This window comes from Artibeus jamaicensis, unplaced genomic scaffold (assembly GCF_021234435.1).
Source record: "Artibeus jamaicensis isolate MK-2021 breed Jamaican fruit bat unplaced genomic scaffold, CSHL_Jam_final scaffold_474, whole genome shotgun sequence".
NCBI classification, from domain to species: domain Eukaryota; kingdom Metazoa; phylum Chordata; class Mammalia; order Chiroptera; family Phyllostomidae; genus Artibeus; species Artibeus jamaicensis.
The window spans coordinates 37,183,310-37,203,551 of record NW_026522046.1 but is presented as its reverse complement, the minus strand read 5'-3'; the positions used below and the strand labels follow the sequence as shown (position 1 = coordinate 37,203,551).

General features: G+C 40.7%; 1 protein-coding gene across 6 annotated transcripts in view; it reads left to right on the top strand.

The window, feature by feature from the left end:
• The window catches only part of APP (amyloid beta precursor protein), a 236,498-nt gene that overhangs the window by 153,914 nt on the left and 62,342 nt on the right, over nucleotides 1-20,242 (top strand). For all 6 annotated transcript variants that reach the window (XM_053657546.1, XM_053657544.1, XM_053657543.1 and 3 more), the window contains 3 exons: nucleotides 2,064-2,197; nucleotides 8,012-8,086; nucleotides 8,749-8,907. In XM_053657546.1, the coding sequence (XP_053513521.1) occupies nucleotides 2,064-2,197; nucleotides 8,012-8,086; nucleotides 8,749-8,907 (368 nt within the window). The remainder of the gene's footprint in view (nucleotides 1-2,063; nucleotides 2,198-8,011; nucleotides 8,087-8,748; nucleotides 8,908-20,242) is intronic.

Here is a 20,242-nt window from a genome sequence, read left to right as displayed (position 1 = left end):
AATGATTAAGTTAAACATTCTTATTTAGTGATTTGCTTGAGTTGCAGGAAGATACTTACCTTAGTTTTGTTTGTGTGTTTCTTCTGTTTTTATATAAGACTTTACATTGAAAATTATCTTTTAGTCTTAAAATTAAGAATTCATTTTTAATAATTTCAACCTTTTATGTGGGTTATACAGAAAATTTCTTAGGAGAAAAATCCATATTTTTTTCCTGCAGTTGGTACTTGATGGTTCTGTGTGTAATTTATTTTCAGTGGATTTGAAAGAAAAGTAGCTCATTTTTCTGTGGTGGCATAAGTTTTCCATTTTGAATTAGGAAGCAGAGGAGGAAGAAAGTGTGCTCACAGGAAGCCGTCTTTCTACAGGGCAACTGACGCATGGTGTGGTTCTCACTCTCCTGATACTCCTAGTCATCGGTGTGATAGGCGAATAAGCCGAACACAGAGTACTTCTTATAGCCCTGGGCCTCAGCTTGGCTACGACTGAAATCAAGTTGTGCCCAATGGCAAAGCTCATGCTCTTGCCTTTCTTCTTCCTTTTGCTGTTGAAATATCCTCTCCCTCGTTTACTGAACAGAGCTGGGGACAGATGTTTTTCAATATGTCAGTGCCAATCCCAGACCAACTGACTCAAAATCCACTGGCCGGGTTGTAAGGAGTGGACACATAGGTATTGGGGGGGAAATCAGGAATATGTCCTACGCCCTTCCTTGCACTGGAAAACCTGAGTAGATACCTTAGCTGCCTTTATTTTTTAAAAATAATTATTAAGCAGTGATTGGAATAGAAGGAACAAAACCAGAATGAATATTTCTCTTTAATGATAATATTTAATTATGTAACAAAAAAAGCCTCTGGTTTTGGTGCAAATCTTGGGGCCAATGGATTCTTAACATTCCAGATGTTTTTTTGAAGTATGTATAAAAGACACTGATCTTAGAGTTTAGTTTCAAAATCATATAACCATAAATTCTTTTCATTCAAGTCTTTTTGGAGGTATTATATTTCAAATATAATGGTCCAGTAATTAGAGAAGATTAGTGAAGAATACTTAGAACATTAGTGATACTCGAATTGTCTTTTGAATAAGAAACAAATTGATTTGACCTGAGAGCATAGTGCAAACACCTGTTTTTATTTTACTGGGTTGGGGTTTTTTTGGTTGATATGGTTTCTTTATATCAAAAGTTTTTAACTTAAAAAAATAAGCTCATAAATGCTCTGAATTCTTATTAGAATTCTGATCTGATCTTTTGGGAAACCGTTTGTATAGGCATTATAATTCACTCAGCATGCAAATTAAGACATTTTTGTTTTATAATGCACACTTCAATTTTATGGGGATTTACGTTTCCACATGATATGTTGCAGTTCAGTCGTATTGCTCAGTATTAGTGGAATTCAAAATAGAAATCACTTCCTTTTTGACAACTAGTCATATGAATCAGTTGACTCTGGCCAAATTTGTGGAAGTAGAAGGTTTCTTTTGTGATTTCAGAAATTCATTTCTTAACTTTCTGAGTTTGTTTGGTAGTGTTTGAAATATTTTTTCACAAAAGATGGCGTGTAATCAAGCTATCTAAAAGAGAGAGTATACACTGTAGGGTTTACCTTTACTCTGGTGCGATTATAGTAGACTAATTTTGAGATTTCTTTGGCTTCTGTAGGAATCGTAAGACACAGTAGTGATGATAAATCATTTACTTTCAAGATTACAAAAGTCAATTTAGCAAAGCATAGGAATTAGGACTACATGTCTGTATTAAATACCAACTGTTTTTTGCTCTGGGCCTGCTTGTTTTGCAAAGGATTTCAAGTGTAGTATTGTAATCACAAAATGGACTGTTTTCAAGATTTCCCTTCACCCAATTCTTGAAAGGGGTGACACTCATCTTACTGTGCTGGGCAGCGTCTCGTGGTATCCTCTTCAACAGCATTAACATCTTGTATGTGCCTCTCTACTAAACTCTCTGTTCTGCAATAAACAAAAAAATACGGCTTTCTTTGAAATGGCTGGATAGTCCGTTTCTCTTCTCAGACCTCCTTCCCTTCTACTTTCAGTTCCTACAACAGCAGCCAGCACCCCTGACGCCGTTGACAAGTACCTGGAGACACCTGGCGATGAGAATGAGCACGCCCACTTCCAGAAAGCCAAAGAGAGGTTGGAGGCCAAGCACCGGGAGAGAATGTCCCAGGTACTGTGGCTCGTTCGTGCTTCAGCCCTGCAGTAACGGGAGGAGCTGGTCTTGCCTCTGCCTCAAATCTCCATGGGGCCCAATGGCAGATGAATATCTGGGGCGGAGGAGGGGGGGGTGAGGTCTTTCATTTCATCCAGATCCTTAAAGACATGGTCTTAATGTCAAATGTTTGCTGTAGGATATTGATTAGGGGGGAGGGGTTGTGTGCTCCCGAGCATCCCACCTAGGAAAGATCCAGGTATCATAAGTGGGAAGCAGGAATTCAGTGTTTACAACATTCTCAATGCTTTTATTGTTCTAGATGTAGAGTACCTGTAACCGTAATGTTAAAAATTAAAATCCATTAAAATGTTCTTTAGTTACCATTAAAGAATACCTTCGTATTAATCACCTGATTATTATATCTTTGAACCAATCATTTCTTACAATGCTCATTCATAGGACTATAGAAACTTATAACTAAAGTAAAACATAATAATCGTTTCCTCTAGTTCCATATTTTTTAAAGATCGAGATAGGTCATTAGTAGACTATAGTAATCGTGCTTTTTTATTTGTCTTTTTCTGATGGTTTGGCTTCTGAGACCTTACTAACCTTAGCAAGGCTGCCCCTCCAGGGACGAGCCAATTCTGAGAGGTAGCAAATGACCGGTCTGTAAACACACCTTTCCAGCACAGACCAACCACTCAAAATCCATACCCCCAACTACCTTTTTTCTTTGGGCTCTTACACTGTAGGCGACTATCAAGCTGCCCTACTTGCCTCAAGGCTAGGTACGAGGCACCTAAGGACTGACAGCTCCCATACCCAGAACGCACCCAAGTCACCCACATTAGTCAGTCCTAAACTGGCTGAGCCACTTTACCCTGCCTTGCTCCTTCCTTGCCTCACAAGGCACAATAAAGGATAAAGGTTTTATCCATGTTTTTTTCTCACTTTCTCTGCCTCCTCTGCTTCTCTGCCACCCTTGTACTTGCCCGTGTGGCATGTTAGAAACTGTGTTTTCAATGATAGTCGTCTCCTGGTGTGTTGGCCTCACCACACCTGAATGTAAAACCTGTGTTTTGAAACATACAACTGCTAATGGATCTATAGGTACAACACAGCACAACACAATGCCTTTTTTTAAGAGAGGGACCACAGTACTTGGAACTACTTAGGAATAAACATTAAGGGGAAGAAAAATATAATCATAATACTTGGGCTCCGGAATATGATATGCAGTTCTGGTTGTCATCCTTCTTGGAAACTCAAATGCGAGTTGAACTACAAAGCTACCTATAGTGGAATAGTGGGGTTTCACCTGAAGCTAGCTCTTTTGGAAAATGGGATTTTTTCTTTAGGAAAAACACAAGTTGATGTGTAGTGTTCGTTTAAAAATCGATGACTACGAGTTGTATTCGTTACCACTGAGATGATGTCCTTTAAACTTCAACTCTATCTCACTTCCTGTCTTTGAAGGTTTCAGGTGCTTCCCACTGCCCTCAAAGTTCGTATCTGGGACATGAAAACAAAATAAAAATAACAAGAATAAATACTGAATACTCAACTAGGCATTCCCAGTGCCTACCCTCACAGCCCAACCCCTGGTACCCCAACCTCAGACTTCTGCTTTCTCCCCCACCCCAACTGCTACCCTCATATTGGCAGCATTGAACAGCTGTTGGGCTCTGCTCCGCACGCGCTTGGGTCACCTTGGCCTTCCCGTCACCATCAGCACTAACTTCCTCTGGAAACGCCCTTCCGCTCTCCTTCACATGGGCAGGTCTCACCCATTCCTCATAGCCCACGTCGTCCTCGGAATGGGACAGGCAGTCACTGCCCTTGCTTTTCATTCAGTTCTGTGTGTTTGACCCTTCATTTTATCAGTTATTGTTTTTATCTATATCGTGGTCGGTCCAGAAAATATCTAGCCATGTACTATGAAAAATGGAGACATTTATTGAAGAAGATACAAGGAACATTGTACATGTGACAGTGATGCCTTAGTCCCCTTCAAAGTAGGCACCTTGGACCTCACACAGTTCTCCCAATTGCCATCAGGTGCCCCATTGTATTTTCCTGAATCTCATCGATTTATATGAAATTTCTTCCCTTTCAAAGGTGGTTTTAGTTTTGGGAAAAGCCGGAAGTCACAGGGTGCCAAACCTGGGCTGTAGGAGGGTTGGGTCACCTGGGTGATTTGATGTTTCACCAAAAACTCTGCACTAGACATGATGTATGAGCAGGCATATTGTTGTAATGAAGCTGCCAATCACCAGTGGCCCGTAGCTGCGGCTTTCTGAATCATCTGAGTAGTTTCAGGAGGAATGTTCAAGCTTAGCAAGCAAAATTTTGTTCAAGCAAATTTTGTTACAGATTCATTGCTCTACTCATTCATTTTGAATGTGACAGCCACACGGTACACATGCTCACTCAATGGCATCTACTGCCCCCATTAACTAGTACAGTGAACTCGTCATTGTTCATGCCTGTGCACTCCAGTCCTTTCTCCTTCGCTGCCAGGTTACATCAATGTCATGCAAACCATTCTCATTATATTAACAATGGCTGTTCTTTTTCTCGACAGACCCTGTATATATAGTCTTATCTTTCCAGCTGAATTATAAACTTTTAGTTCCTATGAGTTTATGTAAGTCATTTTACTAACCTTGCATTTCTTACTTGAAGTCAGTCATTATTTTTAAGAACTATAAATCCTACATTGTTTTTCCTAGAGGCATTTTCCCTTTTCCCAAAGGCATTGTTTTGTCTTTGTTGTTTTGATTTTATTAAGATAACTGATTAATAAAATTATTTTAAAAAAATAAAAAAAGATAACTGTTTAAATACTCTACTAGTGTTATATATTATTAATCTCTCCTAGAGTAATAACTTAATTTTATTTTAGCACATTTATTTAACCCATGACTTAGTGCATCTATGTACATTTTAATAGATTTTCTTCATCCTTTAGTCATTAGTTATATGAAATAACTTAAGGGGTGTTATCCTGGAGCAGAGAATGTGGTCTGCTAGATTCCAGAGGTCAAAAGGAAGTGAGATTATCTCCATAATCTATGGTACTCTATTCTGGGGACTGTTCGACTTTGAATTTGCCTGCCTCTTAAATCTCTCCCTATTAGTTGTCCATCGTCCATCGTCTCTGCATGCAACTACCAAGTCGTTGAAGATCCATAAATCCTGAAGATGCTGGTAGTTTTGTGCATGCAGTGGAAAATTTCTTTATAAGAATATAGGCAGCCACCACCTGAGAATTTTTTATTTAAAAAAAGTAGTCCTTTAATTACTTGTATTGTAGTTTTTGTTGTTTCCTTATAAATACAGAGGATTTTGTTTATTTTGGTTTTTTGTGGTGGTGGTTCATGGTAATGCTCAACTTGTAGATTTCTGTTGCTATATGTTGTGAATAGTATCCAGCAAATGGAAGATGCCAAACAGTTTAAAAGTACTTTTATTAGTTATGAATTTACCAGTTTTATTGTACCCTTAAAATGTTCTTTAAAACAAAAGTTGATCTTACTCTAAATGTATTATTTTTAAGATAAGCATCAATATCTCAGAGTGGCTCTTCCTGTCACCACCAAATATAAATAAAATTAGTTCATCTGCTGGATTTGCCACTTTATAAGAGCCTCCTGGGCCACAGGGGACAAAAGCATGGACTTTAGGGCCCCAAAGATCTGGGTATATATCTTTTCTTTTCCATCTTTTCCCTGCATGACCTTGAGCAGGTACTTAACTGTGGTTCAAAAACAGGGATGATCGTGCCTAATCTCATAGGCTGTTGTGAGGAATCAATGAAATGAGATAGGTTTTGTAAAGCACTCAATACTAGACCTAATATTTATAAGGTCAGCAGTAATATTAGCTGTTACCCACTACCTCGCTGTAAGACACTGTTCAGAGGGAGATGTGTGTATATCTTTCAGTGGGGATACTATAGGTGGATTGTTTTATTTGTGAGAATATAGGATATTGTTAAATTTCTCTGAAAATCGGCCTTTTATTTTATTTCTCTATAAATGTTTATTTTCTGTTTACTAGCTAAATAAATCTGAAGTATTCCATTATGTATCTTCTTCAAGCTGTAAGTTCAGATTCTGAATATACCCAGCAAGATTGTAAAAATTGAAATATAATATGAAAAATCAGTTTTTACATTCTAGTAAAACATTTGACATCCCTCTCAAACTAATTTTGAGACTCCTGTCTAAAGAATACATGAGAGGTGGTGCCACTGTGAACATCCTTGAAGCAGGAAATTGAAATATTTGTAATGCAGGGCTTATCTCTCATCCATAAAAGCAAAGGTGGTCTTCGGTAGACCCCTCCGCACTAGTGCTCTTCATGAACTCTCAGAGACACCAAAACATCTGGGACAATATGTTTCTTTTCTTTTGTGTTCTGTTCTTTTCATAGCAGTGGGGCATTTTTCCCAATCTGACTATGAACTTTTTAGGTCATTTTTAATATGCTTGTCCAGTGTAGTTGAAAATATATTTCATTATATTTGGCGCATAATTTCATGAAAACAACACAGGAGGATGCTGGTCCTGTTTCTTATCCAACCAGTCAGTGTTAGCACACACTGCCCTGGTGTGCGCTAACCCACGTGGTGATTTAGTGTGGTGCTGTCTCACAGAACTTTGCTGTCAGTGGTCACGTACTCCGAGCCTCCCTTTTTTTGTGATCTTGAAGGACGTCAGAGAAATCAATTCCTTAGGGATAAACACCTATAAATAACAAGCTCTTGCAGAACAGAAATCAAGTTGTGTCATGGTTTGGAAACCCACAAAGTGTGCGAGTAAACGATTGTTACCAGACCTGCATTTTGCTTCCTTGATCTTTCTGGCCTTCATTTTACCCAGCTCAGGTAGGAATGACACTGAAGGGGAAAAAAAACACAACAATTAAAAACACTAGTTGACACCAAGTAGTACACTTGAAAAGGGAAAGGCCACTGTGGGTGGGCAATGAGTTGCAAGCCGTTTTTTTTGGGGGGGTGGGGTTCAGCAACTGCAGAGTTTTCCTCTGCATTCAGATCAATGAGAGAACTTGTCTCAGGGAAATGCTAGGTGAACAGCAAGGCTGAGTGGAGGAAATGTATTTTTCTACAAAATGGATTAGCCTGGTCGTTGAATTAGCATTACTTGCCAAGAATACATTTTACTGCATTCGGAACATATAATGTGTCCTCTCGGGGAATTTTAGAGGGATTTGGGGCATTTTTGCTGTTCATGGTGTGGGTTGATAAGCAAAGGACTCTAATTACCCATCCCTCCTTCAATGGGGTGGATCTCGGGATTTCTGACAATAGAAATATTCTTTTCTTTCCTCTAGTATGTACTGCTTTTTGGCACTTTGTTCATGGTGTGTCTATGCACCCGTAAAGTGTTATATGTGCTCCCCCCATACTCTGAAATTTTGTAACTTGCTTTCCCAAAAGACTGAAACCAGGGTGTCCAATGTAATGTTGGAAAACCTTGTTCAGGAAATAGGTGTCTTTTATGAATTGTTAACGTTTGTGCGCATCAAGTGAAATGACCTTCAGCCATTTCTCAGGAAAAGAAAAATAGACCACCTTTGTTTCCAAAGGCCACATTGCTAAAATAAGTTTGAATATTTATGTTCAATCCACTACGGGGATAGATTTACATCTTAGTGGGAGATCAAATATTATTGGAACAAGACTGGAGTGTAATAATTGTTTAAAATGTCAAGTGTAGAAGAAAAACCATCTAGCTCATTAAATCTATATTTGAAAAAAAGAACTATGATTTTAAATTTAAATGTTTTCTTGTTTTGTAGGTCATGAGAGAGTGGGAAGAGGCAGAACGTCAAGCAAAGAACTTGCCTAAAGCTGATAAGAAAGCAGTTATCCAGGTAAAAGCTGAGCCTGTTCTCACCAAGAGGTACAGAACCCCCCACCCCATTCATAAAGTGCCCTACACACTCTTGTGTGGTCGTTCGTATTCTCTTCAACGTGGGTTACTGCTGCTCATCGTTGTCTAGTACTGAGTTGCTCAAATCCGGCCTTCTATTTGTTTCCAGTTAGCTCAGGTGATTGTTCTTTCCCATAAAACTTGTACTGTAACTTGCAGTCTACTTTTTAATCAATAGTCTGTCTTTTTGGTGGCCATACTCTTCTACTGCTTCTTCCCCTGGCAAAAATTATGTAATGATTGCCATTTTTAATGACAGCTCTTCTTAAAATTATCTTAAATATATCACAGTCATTTTCTTGAATTAAAATACTTTGGATAAAAGAGGAATATTTTTTAATGTGCAGTGTAATTTAGAGTTTCAAAAAGACATAAATTGCCCCGGCTGGTATGGCTCAGTGGATTGTGTGCTGGTCTATGAACCAAAGGGTCACTAGTTCAATTCCCAGTCAGGGCACACGCCTGAGTTGTAGACCAAGGTTGGAATGACTGTGAAGTGTTTGAATGAAATGAAATTTGATGTCCCTTTTCAATGACTTGAGCACACTGCCCCGTCCAGCTTGTTCAGTTCCCAATGACCAGTGTATGTGTTTGCAATGGCAGCATTTCCAGGAGAAAGTGGAGTCTCTGGAGCAGGAAGCAGCCAATGAGAGGCAGCAGCTGGTGGAGACTCACATGGCCCGCGTGGAGGCCATGCTCAACGACCGCCGCCGCCTGGCCCTGGAGAACTACATCACCGCTCTGCAGGCCGTTCCCCCCCGGGTAGGTCTGGCCTCATGGCCCACTTCAGGGCATAGCCTGGACAGTGGGTTTGTGGGCTCTGGGCACTGAAGGCCATGAGGAGGCAGTGTGGGGAAGAGCTGTGAGCACCGTTGTTCAGAGTTTTGACCTGAGTCCATTCGTTCCTTCTCGAGGGTTAAAGGGACACGGAGCAGCTGCCTCCATAGGGCTGACTCAGCACAGCAGACACGTTTTTCCACATAAGATTCAGGCTGGTTTCCCAGGGACTCGAAGCGCAAGGCCTGACTTGAGGTGATTTGCCAGGGATGGTGGCCTCTCCCGGTAGAGTTGAAATCAGGGAACCAGTTTGGATGGAACCTACCCCAGACCCCTCATCATACGTAATTTAGGTATAACTGTACCTTTAACTTCATTAAACAGTCTTCTCAGTTAGAAGGGAATACCCAATTACGTGCTGCCTCTGAGAAAGCCACTTCCAATGTAAAGACAAAGAGGTAAAACAAAAACCCAAGAGTGGAAACAAGGACACACTGTAACATTAACCAAAACAAAGCAAGAATAGCTCAATGCATATCAGACAGTAAATCTCAACTTTTCTTGACCCCATGTGAGGTCAAGAAAAGTTGAGATTAGGCCAAGTTACAAGGATTTTTAGTGGAATAAGAGAGACTAGGACCAGAATTTCCTGCTCAGAGCAGCAGCCACAGTGTCCGGAGCAGCTCTAGTCTGTCAGGACACCAGCAGCAAGGAGCCCTGTGTGCGATTTCGAGTGATAAATGCCCATGGTGGCTTCCCGAGCTATGCAAGCGCAGATTCCCTCAGCGAGGCTTCGTGGGAGAAGTTAATGTGGGCGTAGAAATACTCTGCAGATGAGTGTGTGCACTAGGCCTACTTGCACTGTCATGATGGGGTGCAGGGCACTGAAATCTCTGACTCTGGAACTGTGGGTTGGTCTGCTTCTCAATGCGACACTATCAGGGTTTGCTTTGTGTATTCTGAGCCTCTGTTTTTAGGGACAGACACGTTTTCTTTTTTGCTACCTTTTTCACTAATCGAATATATTTTTGTAATTCTAGTGTAGGTCCTTGGTTGCCTTTTTAGCTATAAGTCTTTATTTTTTTATTCTAGTGTTTGCTTTGGAGTCTATAGAAAATATTTTTAACTTTTCACAGTGATACACCCCTTCACGTATATTATAAGAAACTTAAACAGAGTGCGTCCATTCCCCATGTCCTATCTTTGGCCTGTGGTTGTCACAGTTTCTTCATTCTGTGTCATCGTTGCTTTTCTTGAAACAGTCGATCTTCTTTTAAAGGAAGAGGGTATAAGGGCAATAAATGATAATGGGAAAATACTGACACATGGTCATAAACTAAAGGGGGGGTAATGGTGGGGATGGGGGGTAGGGTGGAGGGGAATGAAGGGGGGAATAGAACAACTGTAACAACATAATCAATTAAAAAAAAAGAAGCCTTAAGTAATTAGAAAAATATTTATGTACCTATATAGTTACCATTCCTGGTGCTCTTCATTCATTCTGTAGGTCCACCTGGAATCATTTTTCTCCTACCTGCATGACATCCTTTAAAACTTCTTTTAATGCATGTAGATTGGTGAAGAATTCTTTTGCTTGGATTGTCTAAAAATATATTTATTTCACCTTTGTTTTTGAAAGACATTTTTGTTGGGTATAGAATTCTAGGATGGAGTTTTTTTCTTTAAGCTCCCTTAATAATGATGCTCCATTGTTTACTTACTTGTATTGTTTCCAAAAAGAGTACTGATATCCTTTTCTTTGTCTCTGAAAATAATATATCTTTATCTTTCTACTTTAAGATTTCTGTTTACAGTAATTTTGAATAGTTATAATATGTTATGTTGTATTTCAATCTGGCTATTTTTTGTCTTACACATTATTGTTTTCATATCCAGAAGTTTAATCTGGGTTTTTGTTGTTTTTTTCATACCTTTTATATCTCTACTTACCTTTCTTGAACTTGTAAGCTGCATTATAGTAATTCTTTTCCTGTCCTTGGTTGCTGCTTCTAACATCTCTGTGAGCTTTGGGTTAAATCTGATTAGTTTTTCTTTTTTATGTGTAATATTTTACTCATCATTTTATGCCTAGTAATCTTTTATTGGCTGTCAGACATTGTGAATTGTACCTTTTTGAGTGCTGGGAATCTTTGTATACCTGAAACTAACTATTCTTGAACTTTGTTCTGCAATGTAGTTAAATTACTTGGAAACAATTTTGCTTTTTAGATTTGTTAGGTGGGATCAGAGCAGTCACCAGCTTTCGGGTCATTATTCCCCAATAGTGAGGCAAGATCCTTCTGAGTAATCTACCATGATGTTGAGTTTTCCCACATATCTGGTAGAAATAGGTACTATTCCTAGCCCTGTGTGAACATCAGACAAAAGGAACATCTAATCCTTTTGAATGATTTTTGTGTTGTGGCCTTGATTAGTTCTGTGCATTCGAGTACTGGTCATTAGTCAGCTACATCCTCAAGGGGCCTCGTCTGCATGCAGATCTCTGGGTTCTCCCTGAGTGACTCCCGCCTCTCCAGTGCGCTCTGCTGCGACTGCTGGCCGCCTTCATCTCCCCCGTCCCTCACTCCGTATCCTCAACTGTGGGGGCCACCAAGCTCCACCGGGGATCCCGTGCCTGGAGCCACAGCCCAGAAACTCGTGGCGGTCGGCTTAGGCTTTGGTGGAGTTCCCCTCAGTTGCTTCCCATTTCTCAGTGTTCACTGTCCTTCATCTGATGTCTGATATAGTGTTGAAACATAATCCTTTATTGTTTTTTCTCTTTTTGGTCATTACAGGTGGCAGATAAATCTGTTTGTTCTTTCTTGATCTTGGTGGGAAGTGACAGCCTATGTGTATATTATGTAACTAAACCAAAAAGCCAACCGTTTGCCCTGGTTCTCTTCATCATTTTGATTTTTCTTTCTATTGTAAAGTTACAGTACTGAAAGCTTTGAGGAGCCATACGACAGCTCCTGGTACTCTTCCCGATAGCAAGATAGTATTGGCTCTGTTCTGCTTTGACGTCACTGAGATGGAGTGGCTGGTCCAGGGTGACACCACCGCCGGAGGACAGGGCGGAGCCGTGGGTCACAGTTGACCACTGTATGCTTTCTTCCTGGACCGTGCTTCCTTTCCACACAGAAAGCTTTTGAAAAAGAAGACTCACATTAGCATTTTTATTTTCTATTCAGAAAAGAAATGTCTGTTCCAGCGCTGCTCAGTAAAATTCCATTTGTCTCTTTGGAGCAAAATTCCTGTGCTTACTCTCTTTTTCTAGAGGACTTGGGGCGGGGCAGCGGGGCCATCGGGATCCTTTGCCAGAGCAGGGCAGAGTCGTGGGTGTTGAGAGCAGAATCGTAATAGCTGACATTTAGTAAAGCGTTTCAGCTAAAGCCCAATCTCTGAAGTACGATCATTGCTGGGTGGTCATTGATAGAGCAAAGATCAAATGAGGACTGCATGGAGTCTTTCACCAGTGCACACTTCCCATCTTTCTGGTCAGCCCTCGGCCAGCACTGGAAAGACAGCAACAAGAAGAACATGGGCTGAGGCTTCAGTGTTAGCAAGGGGATATTTTCAGATTGGTCATTATCATGCTTGTTCTGGGCCTGCTGGTCACTTCGAGTAGAATTAGATAGCATGTTATTTGGAATTAAAATTAAAAACTGGATTAGGAAGAACTGTTTTACTGTGAAAAAATCCAAGTGTTGTGGATTGATCCAGGGATTCCTGTTGAATGCTCACTTAGGCATGCGCAACGCTCTCCAGTGTACTGACAACTGGAGGTGGGGAGTCACAGGCCTGGGTCATGGCATGACCTGTCCTGTCATCTCTGTGCAGTCACCATCTTTGTCTGAGTGCTTTATTTAAATGTGAGCATACAACTTGATAAGGCACTTAGCTCTGTACTTTGGAAAATGCGAGAAACTTCTAAATCCCTCCTTGAAGACTTTCATATATTGCTGTTGAAAGACATAAGTCAAAAACTCACCAGCTATTGTCTATGGAAGGTCACGTCTTGTGCTGGAGCCATAAATAGATATTTCCCAGGTCTCCCTCCTGCTTACCAGTGCCTGGAAGATATGGAAATACTCAGTAAAGGTTGAACATAAAGAAATGAATTAGACTAAGTGTTTTTAACAGATTCTATAGCTGATATTACCTTCGGAATAATTATCCCTTTAACCCTAACTGCATTCTACCATATAGTCCCAAACTTTGCAAACATGAAAATCTGAAACAACATGGATTTTTTCCCAGTGTCTTTGAAGCTCAGGCTTAATCCATTCTTTCATCTGTATTTAACCCAAGCATGGAAGCACTACATGATGGTGTTTTGTTCAGCTAAAGTTCCTTGTTTGGCTTTGAATTTCGTGCGTGAGTCCCCACAGTTCCTTTTTGATTAAGTACAAGCCTACAGCTGATGCACTCAGTGGCCAATGTAAAAGTGCATTGTTTGAATCATATTTAGAAATATTTTCTTCAAATGTTACAGTAGTTAAAAACAGTTTTATTTTCTCAGGAATAAAAATACACCCAGAATAAACTCTTCATCTGTTGAGGGCTAATGAGTCTGCTTAGGACCAGTCCACTCAATTTATTCACTTTTCCAGAAGTGTCCTTGGAACATCAAGGAGTTAGATTCCCTGCACCCCCCAAAAGTTAAATTCCTCTTCAAAGGTGTATCTCTCATAGTTCAACTTTAGAGGCCTTCAAGCTACCAAAGCTAAGTACTACTTGAACCTATATTATCATTTCAAAACCAGTCTAACGCTTCTGGCTTCTTACTGTATCAGAGTTCATATTCAGCTTTTATGGCCTCATGAAATACGGACTAAACACTAGCAAAGTACCACCCCAGCCTGCCTTCCTGTGACTGTCAGGGTTCCGCTTCATAGAAGGAGAGAAAGCCGCGAGGCTGCCTGCCTGTTCAACATTCTGTGTGACCTGAAGAGCAATGAGACTTCAATAGGGTCCTGTACAGTTAAACTAAAGGCTGCATAGGAATTTCTATTTAAAATAAACTTTCCAAGGCAGGCTGAGGTCTGGAAAACCTTCGGAGCTCCTAATTAGTAAGACTTGAAATGTTTTCAAGCTAAGAAATGAATAACCGTATCTTAGATTTTAGAGTTTTGACAGATAGTCTAACTCTTCTGTTAAACAACATCCTAATTATTTTTCTAACTTTAACAAATTTCCAGCATTTTCTCTGTGGCAGTGAGGCGGGGGGCATTTTCGTGTGTTCCTTTCTGTCCGTCCTCGTGTCCGTGTGTCCGTACTCGTGTGGTTGTGTGCTCTCCCAGGTTCTCACGGTGGCAGCATCGTAGCCAAATAAAATTAATTTCCGGCCTATAGGTGCCGCTTCACATTCAAACTCAACATTGAATGGAGAAAAAAATTGTCTGTGTCTTTAGCACCTTTTTTAATTCTTATTTCTGATTAGTTCAGCCACATGTTAAATTTTCCTGAAAACTTCTTCATAGAAATCTTTGGTCGAACATGAATGGAATGATTCGTGAGACTTACCCTTAAGAAGTATGGTTTTCTCCCTATGTCAAGGTTTTGTTCAACACTATTTGGTGAATTCTAACAAGAGGGCAATGGACAGTGAATAAGAAGTAGTCATTGGAGAAGAGAAAGGACAGCTATTCGTGGGTCTGTTGTGATGGGCAAACTTGTGAATGCCTAGGGAGGTTCTAGCTAAATCATTCTGTAGCCAGCAGGAATGTTGGTGTAACTCTAAGTTGTATATAAAGCAAAATTGAAATTGAGGTGCTCAACTTGGTTATTTCAGTTTTTATATGATACTGCTAACTGTCGTCTTCCGCAACCCTTCATTTTCTGCTCATCAGTTTTGGTCGCAAAAGATATATGAAGCATTTACAGAAAATATGTTGATAGCATAGATTTCCCAGGCAAATCTGGTACCTCTGCTCCTCAATATAATGGGTGGTAAATAAGTTAGAAATCATTTGCCGAGGGTCTAACATGTGAGGGTACTGAGGCAAATCAGTGGTAAGATGTTTAAAGACATTCTACTCTCAAATTTTTAATAATCAAAATTTTGTAAAGCTGATCAGAATATACTTAAAAGACTGTGAAGATGAAAATCATCTTTGAGAAATGTAAATAATTACACTATGTCTTATATTAGTTATTCATTCAGCATTCATTTATTTCAAGTTGAGTCTTGAAAAATTGGTGAGCACAAGGGGACTCAGTAACTTGAGAACATTTAAAGACAGACCAGTAACAAACAGTAGGTGAAAAGGAAAAAATAGGAGGATGAGCCTTTATTGAACAAAACCCTATAAATTCTGCTGAATGATCAGCGTGCTGTTTCGGTTATGCCTCTCAGTATTACCTCCTACCTTGCTTGAACCTTTACCAAGCTTAATGCATAGGCAGATCTTGATAAAGATCGGCGGTTAAGTTTGTAGCCAGAGACACTAGTGCTCTCTGTTTTAAAATCGAATTAAGTTAAATAGAAAATTAAGAAGTATGTAGGAAAGGCATTAGCTTGCAAGCTGTCCTGTGCCTTTGAGACCGTGTACATCACCCAGATTCCCTCCAGAGCAGAACCCTGCTAGGTCACGGGCTTCAGAGTTGAAATAGCTCTTCCCGAGGTGCTGTGAAAACATGGTGCCACGAGATCAGATTTTGTTCCAGCAAAGGCATCGTGCATATATTCATATCTATTTTCATTTCACCTTTGAACATGAAAACATAAATACTTTCATTTTTCTGCAAATGCACAGCACGTTCTTTAATGGCCCAGTGTTTACTGAGCCGCCCAGGGTGTCAGGGATCCGCCCCAAAGAACAGAGATGAACCAGGGATCTTCTCCCTCGACGTGTGTGCACTGCACACACAGTTACTTACACATGGGTTTCCAAGAGTTCGCTCATTCTGCGAAGCTCATCTGTGGGTCAGTTGAAAGATCCCAGGTAATAGTTGGGTTTTTATAAGTTTTATCTTGAGTTTTTTAATATTGATATTTTTAGTACATCAGGGCCCCGTGGTTGGGTAGAGTAAGAGGGGAGGGTGAAGTTAAAGAAGTATAGATGTAAATGTCTTTGAAAGTGAAAACCAGGTAGAGGGTGTAGAAAACAAAAATGCCCAAGTCCAAGTAGTGAATACGTTCAGCTACAGCACATGATTGTGCCCCTTTCTGAAGAAATCAAGACTGTGTCACAGTTGCCGTTTGTCAGGCGGTCAGGCCCATTCAGCAGCCCTTCCCAGAGGCCTGTGGGATTTTTAAGCATCTGCCCTTTACATCTCTCCTGAGACTCTGTGGGCTTCGCCATCTGGGTCATGTTAATAGTCCTGTCCATCGCTCAGAGCTTCAGCATGTTTCGCTGCTTGACCAAACAAGAATTTAAGACATAAGCACCAAAACAGTTTCTGGCGCTTCTTTGCTGTCAAGTCGGCTGATCTTAGCTCTAGTTAGTTCCAATGTGTTGCTAAAGTTGCGCCAGAAACATAAATTGCAGGCTTTGGGCCAGGTCCTAAATTTGGTTCTTTATGGTGCCTTCAGTAATGTACAGCTGCTGTGGTCTCTGTAGCTAAAGGAAAAAACTATTACCTCTGCACTCAGTACTCTGACACCAAATGTGTAGGGGGTTTGCTCTTACATTAAATAATTCTGACACAGCCCAGAGTGAGCACAGACCCCACAGATTTAGGGCTCCGTCCCACAAGACTTCCCCCTTTTCAGAAGCCCATTGCAAGTCACAGGTCATCCCTCTCTCCCCATTTCTCTAACAATAAATAAGTCTTTTTTAAAAAGATAAACACAGGTGTGTTGCAAAGGTTCCTATGGAAGCTGAATGCTTGCTTTTTGTTTTGTTTTTGGTGGGGGTGTGTTTTGTGTGTGAGGAGGCTATTATTTTGCTTTGTTTGCAGAACTTTTTTTTGCAATAGTAAGGGATCTAAAAACTATAAATCAGAGTTCCCAACCTCCTCCTTGGGTTTGGTAATTTACTAGAACAACTCACAGAACTCACATAAATGCTTCCTGTAACCATTAGTGATTTATTAAGAAGGTTGGAACTCAGGAACAGCCAGACAGAATAGATGCACAGTCAAGGGCAAGGAGCTCGCGTGCCCTCTCTGGGCACATCATCCACACTGTACCCCAACCTGTTCACCTACAGAAACACTTTTTATAACAAAAGATGCTCCTGTCACTCCTGTCAGTCACTCAGGAAATGATGAGAGTTCTTGGAACTGCACATCAGGGGCTGGGAGCAGAGACCAAGTATGTGTTTCCTCTATGTCACAGTAACCAAAATAAATTATTTCTGAGAACTAGCAAAATGTTCTGGAAAAAAATGCAGCCTACCAGCTTTGACTGAATGTCACTAATCGGTATGTGACGAGATAAGAACCACAATTCTTTTCTACATTGTTTAGTAGACTGTAAACACCTGTCTTTAATTCCCAGGTTTGCCATCTATATAACCTGTGACCTGGAACAAGTGACTTAATTAAAAGAAGTCTCTCTTTATCTGCAAATTGGGGTTAACTCCTACTCTCGTACAATTAACATTGTTCTACCTCCTGTTAGACGTATTTAGAAAAACAAAAGGATTAATTGAAGGTGGCAATGAAATGGCAAAGTAGAAACATATCTTTCACCCTAGGAAGAGAAGGAGTGGAATATATTGTTAGGATAGAATCTACGGAGTCTTCGTAGATTTTATGATGTTCCTATTAGGAAGCCATCTGTCTGCTTGCATAGGGAGGAGGGAAGGGATGGATAGGAGATGACTTCCTGTTTGCCTGGGTGCTGCTGTGTTCTGTTGCAGCACAAAGCCAGAGCCAAGTGGTACCCTGGGCATGCTAGGAATGAATGGAGCTAATGCCTCCATATTCTCAGCCCCTGAAAAACGCTGATGGGCAGAGGGGATGGGGAACAAGAATATACTGCCATTTCCTGAGTTGCTTTCTCAAGACTTCTGTATTCAACTTGGCCTAGAATTGTTTTGCCTTCTCATACTAATTTTAATAACTACAAAAATCATTCGCTGCTGGGACTATACCCTAAGAACCCTGAAACACCAATCCAAAAGAACCTATGCATCCCAATGTTCAGAGCAGTGTTATTTACGATAGCCAAGTGCTGGAAGCAGCCTAAGTGCCCATCAGTAAATGAGTGGATCAAAAAATTGTGGTGCATATACACAAGGGAATGCTGTGCCGCAAAAAGAAAGAAGGAGCTCCTACCCTTCACAACAGCATGGATGGAACTGGAGCGCATTATGCTGAGTGAAATAAGCCCGGGGGCAAATGACAAATACCATATGATCTCACCTGTAAGAGGAACTTAGTCAACAAAACCAAACAATGAGCAAAATAGAACCAGAGGCTTGGAAATAAGGAACCGACTGACCGGGACCAGAGAGGAGTCTGGGCAGGGGGTAAGGGAGACAAGAAGGGAAAGGGCCTAGTTAAAGGACAAGTACAGTATAAATGATCCAGGGACACGGACAATGGAGTTAGGGATGGAGCAGGGCGGGGGAGAAGAGTTGAGGGAACATGGGCAGGGGACAACAACGGGGGAACAACAACAAAAATAATAAAAATAAAGATTTAAAAAATCATTTCAGTGCTCTTCTGAGAAAAGGAATGTGCTGTAGGTGAATTTTGCAGTGGACTTTAAAAGTTTAGCTCAGCTCCTAGGGTGAAAGGTAAACAGAGATGCCCTGGCTGCTGTGGCTTGGTGAGTTGGATATTGCCATGCAAACCAAAAGGCCACTGTTCGATTCCCTGTCGGGGCACATGCCTGGGTTGGGGCCCAGGTCCCCAGTTGGGAGCGTAAAAGCAGGAACCAATTTATATTTTTCTTGCACATCGATATTTCCTTGCCTTCCCATCTCTCTAAAAATGAATAAAATACTATTTTTTAAAAGAGAAACACAAAAAGGGGTTTGATGTTAAGGTTCCAGAGGGAACATCCCTGAATGCTTGGTTCTTGTTTTGTTTGGGAGGGGTGTGTTTGGGGGGGGGCGGGTCTGTTACTTTGCTTTGTCTTCAGAACCTTCCCTCGCAGTAGCAATGCTACATGTGAAATACTGCAGGCTGGCACGGCAAATTAAACTCAGCAGAGACTATCTCAAGCAGAAAGAGGCTTAACTTTCCTTGGCGTGTTTTTTTCCGTCTGCACACAGAGATTTTGTACATTTTATTCATATGCTCAAGATTTTTTGAAATCCGAGGTGTAGAACTGTGAAAATAATGGCCCTGAATGTATTTTTGAAAACAGGAGAGAATTGGTTTTTCGTGGTAGGTGATTAACTTCCCCAGTCACAGGGGTGGAAACCACTGGGGTGCAATTTAATGCTTCAGGAGAGGGCTTTCTGAATAACTCCCTCGTGACCTGGAAAGGTGCGGGCACTCCCCATCAGGTGACTCATTTTCTTCCTCCTCCTTGGCAGGATTTCGCCCTGGGCTTTTAAAGGCTCTTGACAGATCATTTCTTCCCATTAGGAAATGGTTTAAGGCACAAGTGTCTTCTGATAAGATGCCAGATTTCTAGATCAAGCATAAAACTACCAAGAGAGGACAATCGGAGCTCAGCAGTCCTGTTTCAAAATACCTCCCACATGAGCTGTGGAATGAAAAGCTGCTCATGCAGATGTGTCGGGCGTTGTTGAGTCAGTGAGCCGTGTGTGGTTGAACCTAAGTCCAGGGACGGCAAACTTAGGGAACTGCCTGCAAGAGCGAAGTGGAAACTAATTTCAAAAAAAAGTCTGTCATAGGTAAAGGCCATAACATTTCCTTCCAAATTGCATACTTGAACCTTACATCAAAACCCATGCCTTAGGGTCTTCTGAAATTAATGAAATGAATCTTCCTGTTGGCACCAGTGTGAACGCGCTATAGGGTCTGTTAAATACTTGGGGGGGGATATTGGGCCAGGACCTGTGCCAGCAGCCAGAGACGGGTTCTACTCTGATTCTAAAGTAGGAATGTAGTTCATATTCCAAAGTTGTCAATCTTAAGGTTAGGTCTGTTTGCAGGTTGAGTCTAATCCGTTTCAGTAATGCCTATTCTTAATTCTTTAAGAAATTTCTTCTTTAAAATGAATTTTTCAAACGCAGTGTGATTGTGAATTTAGTGCAGTCTGAACAGTATCAAGTCAGATGCGAATACATACTTTGTAATTATGTATAAACACTCAGAAATACTAGTGACAGTAAATGGGATGGGATATAATTAGTCCCCTGGGCAGTTCTTTCCCTTTTATTTCTGGTGGGGTATTTTTCTTGTTTGTTTATATATTTTTTGAAATAAGTTTTATAATGATTAGGCATCC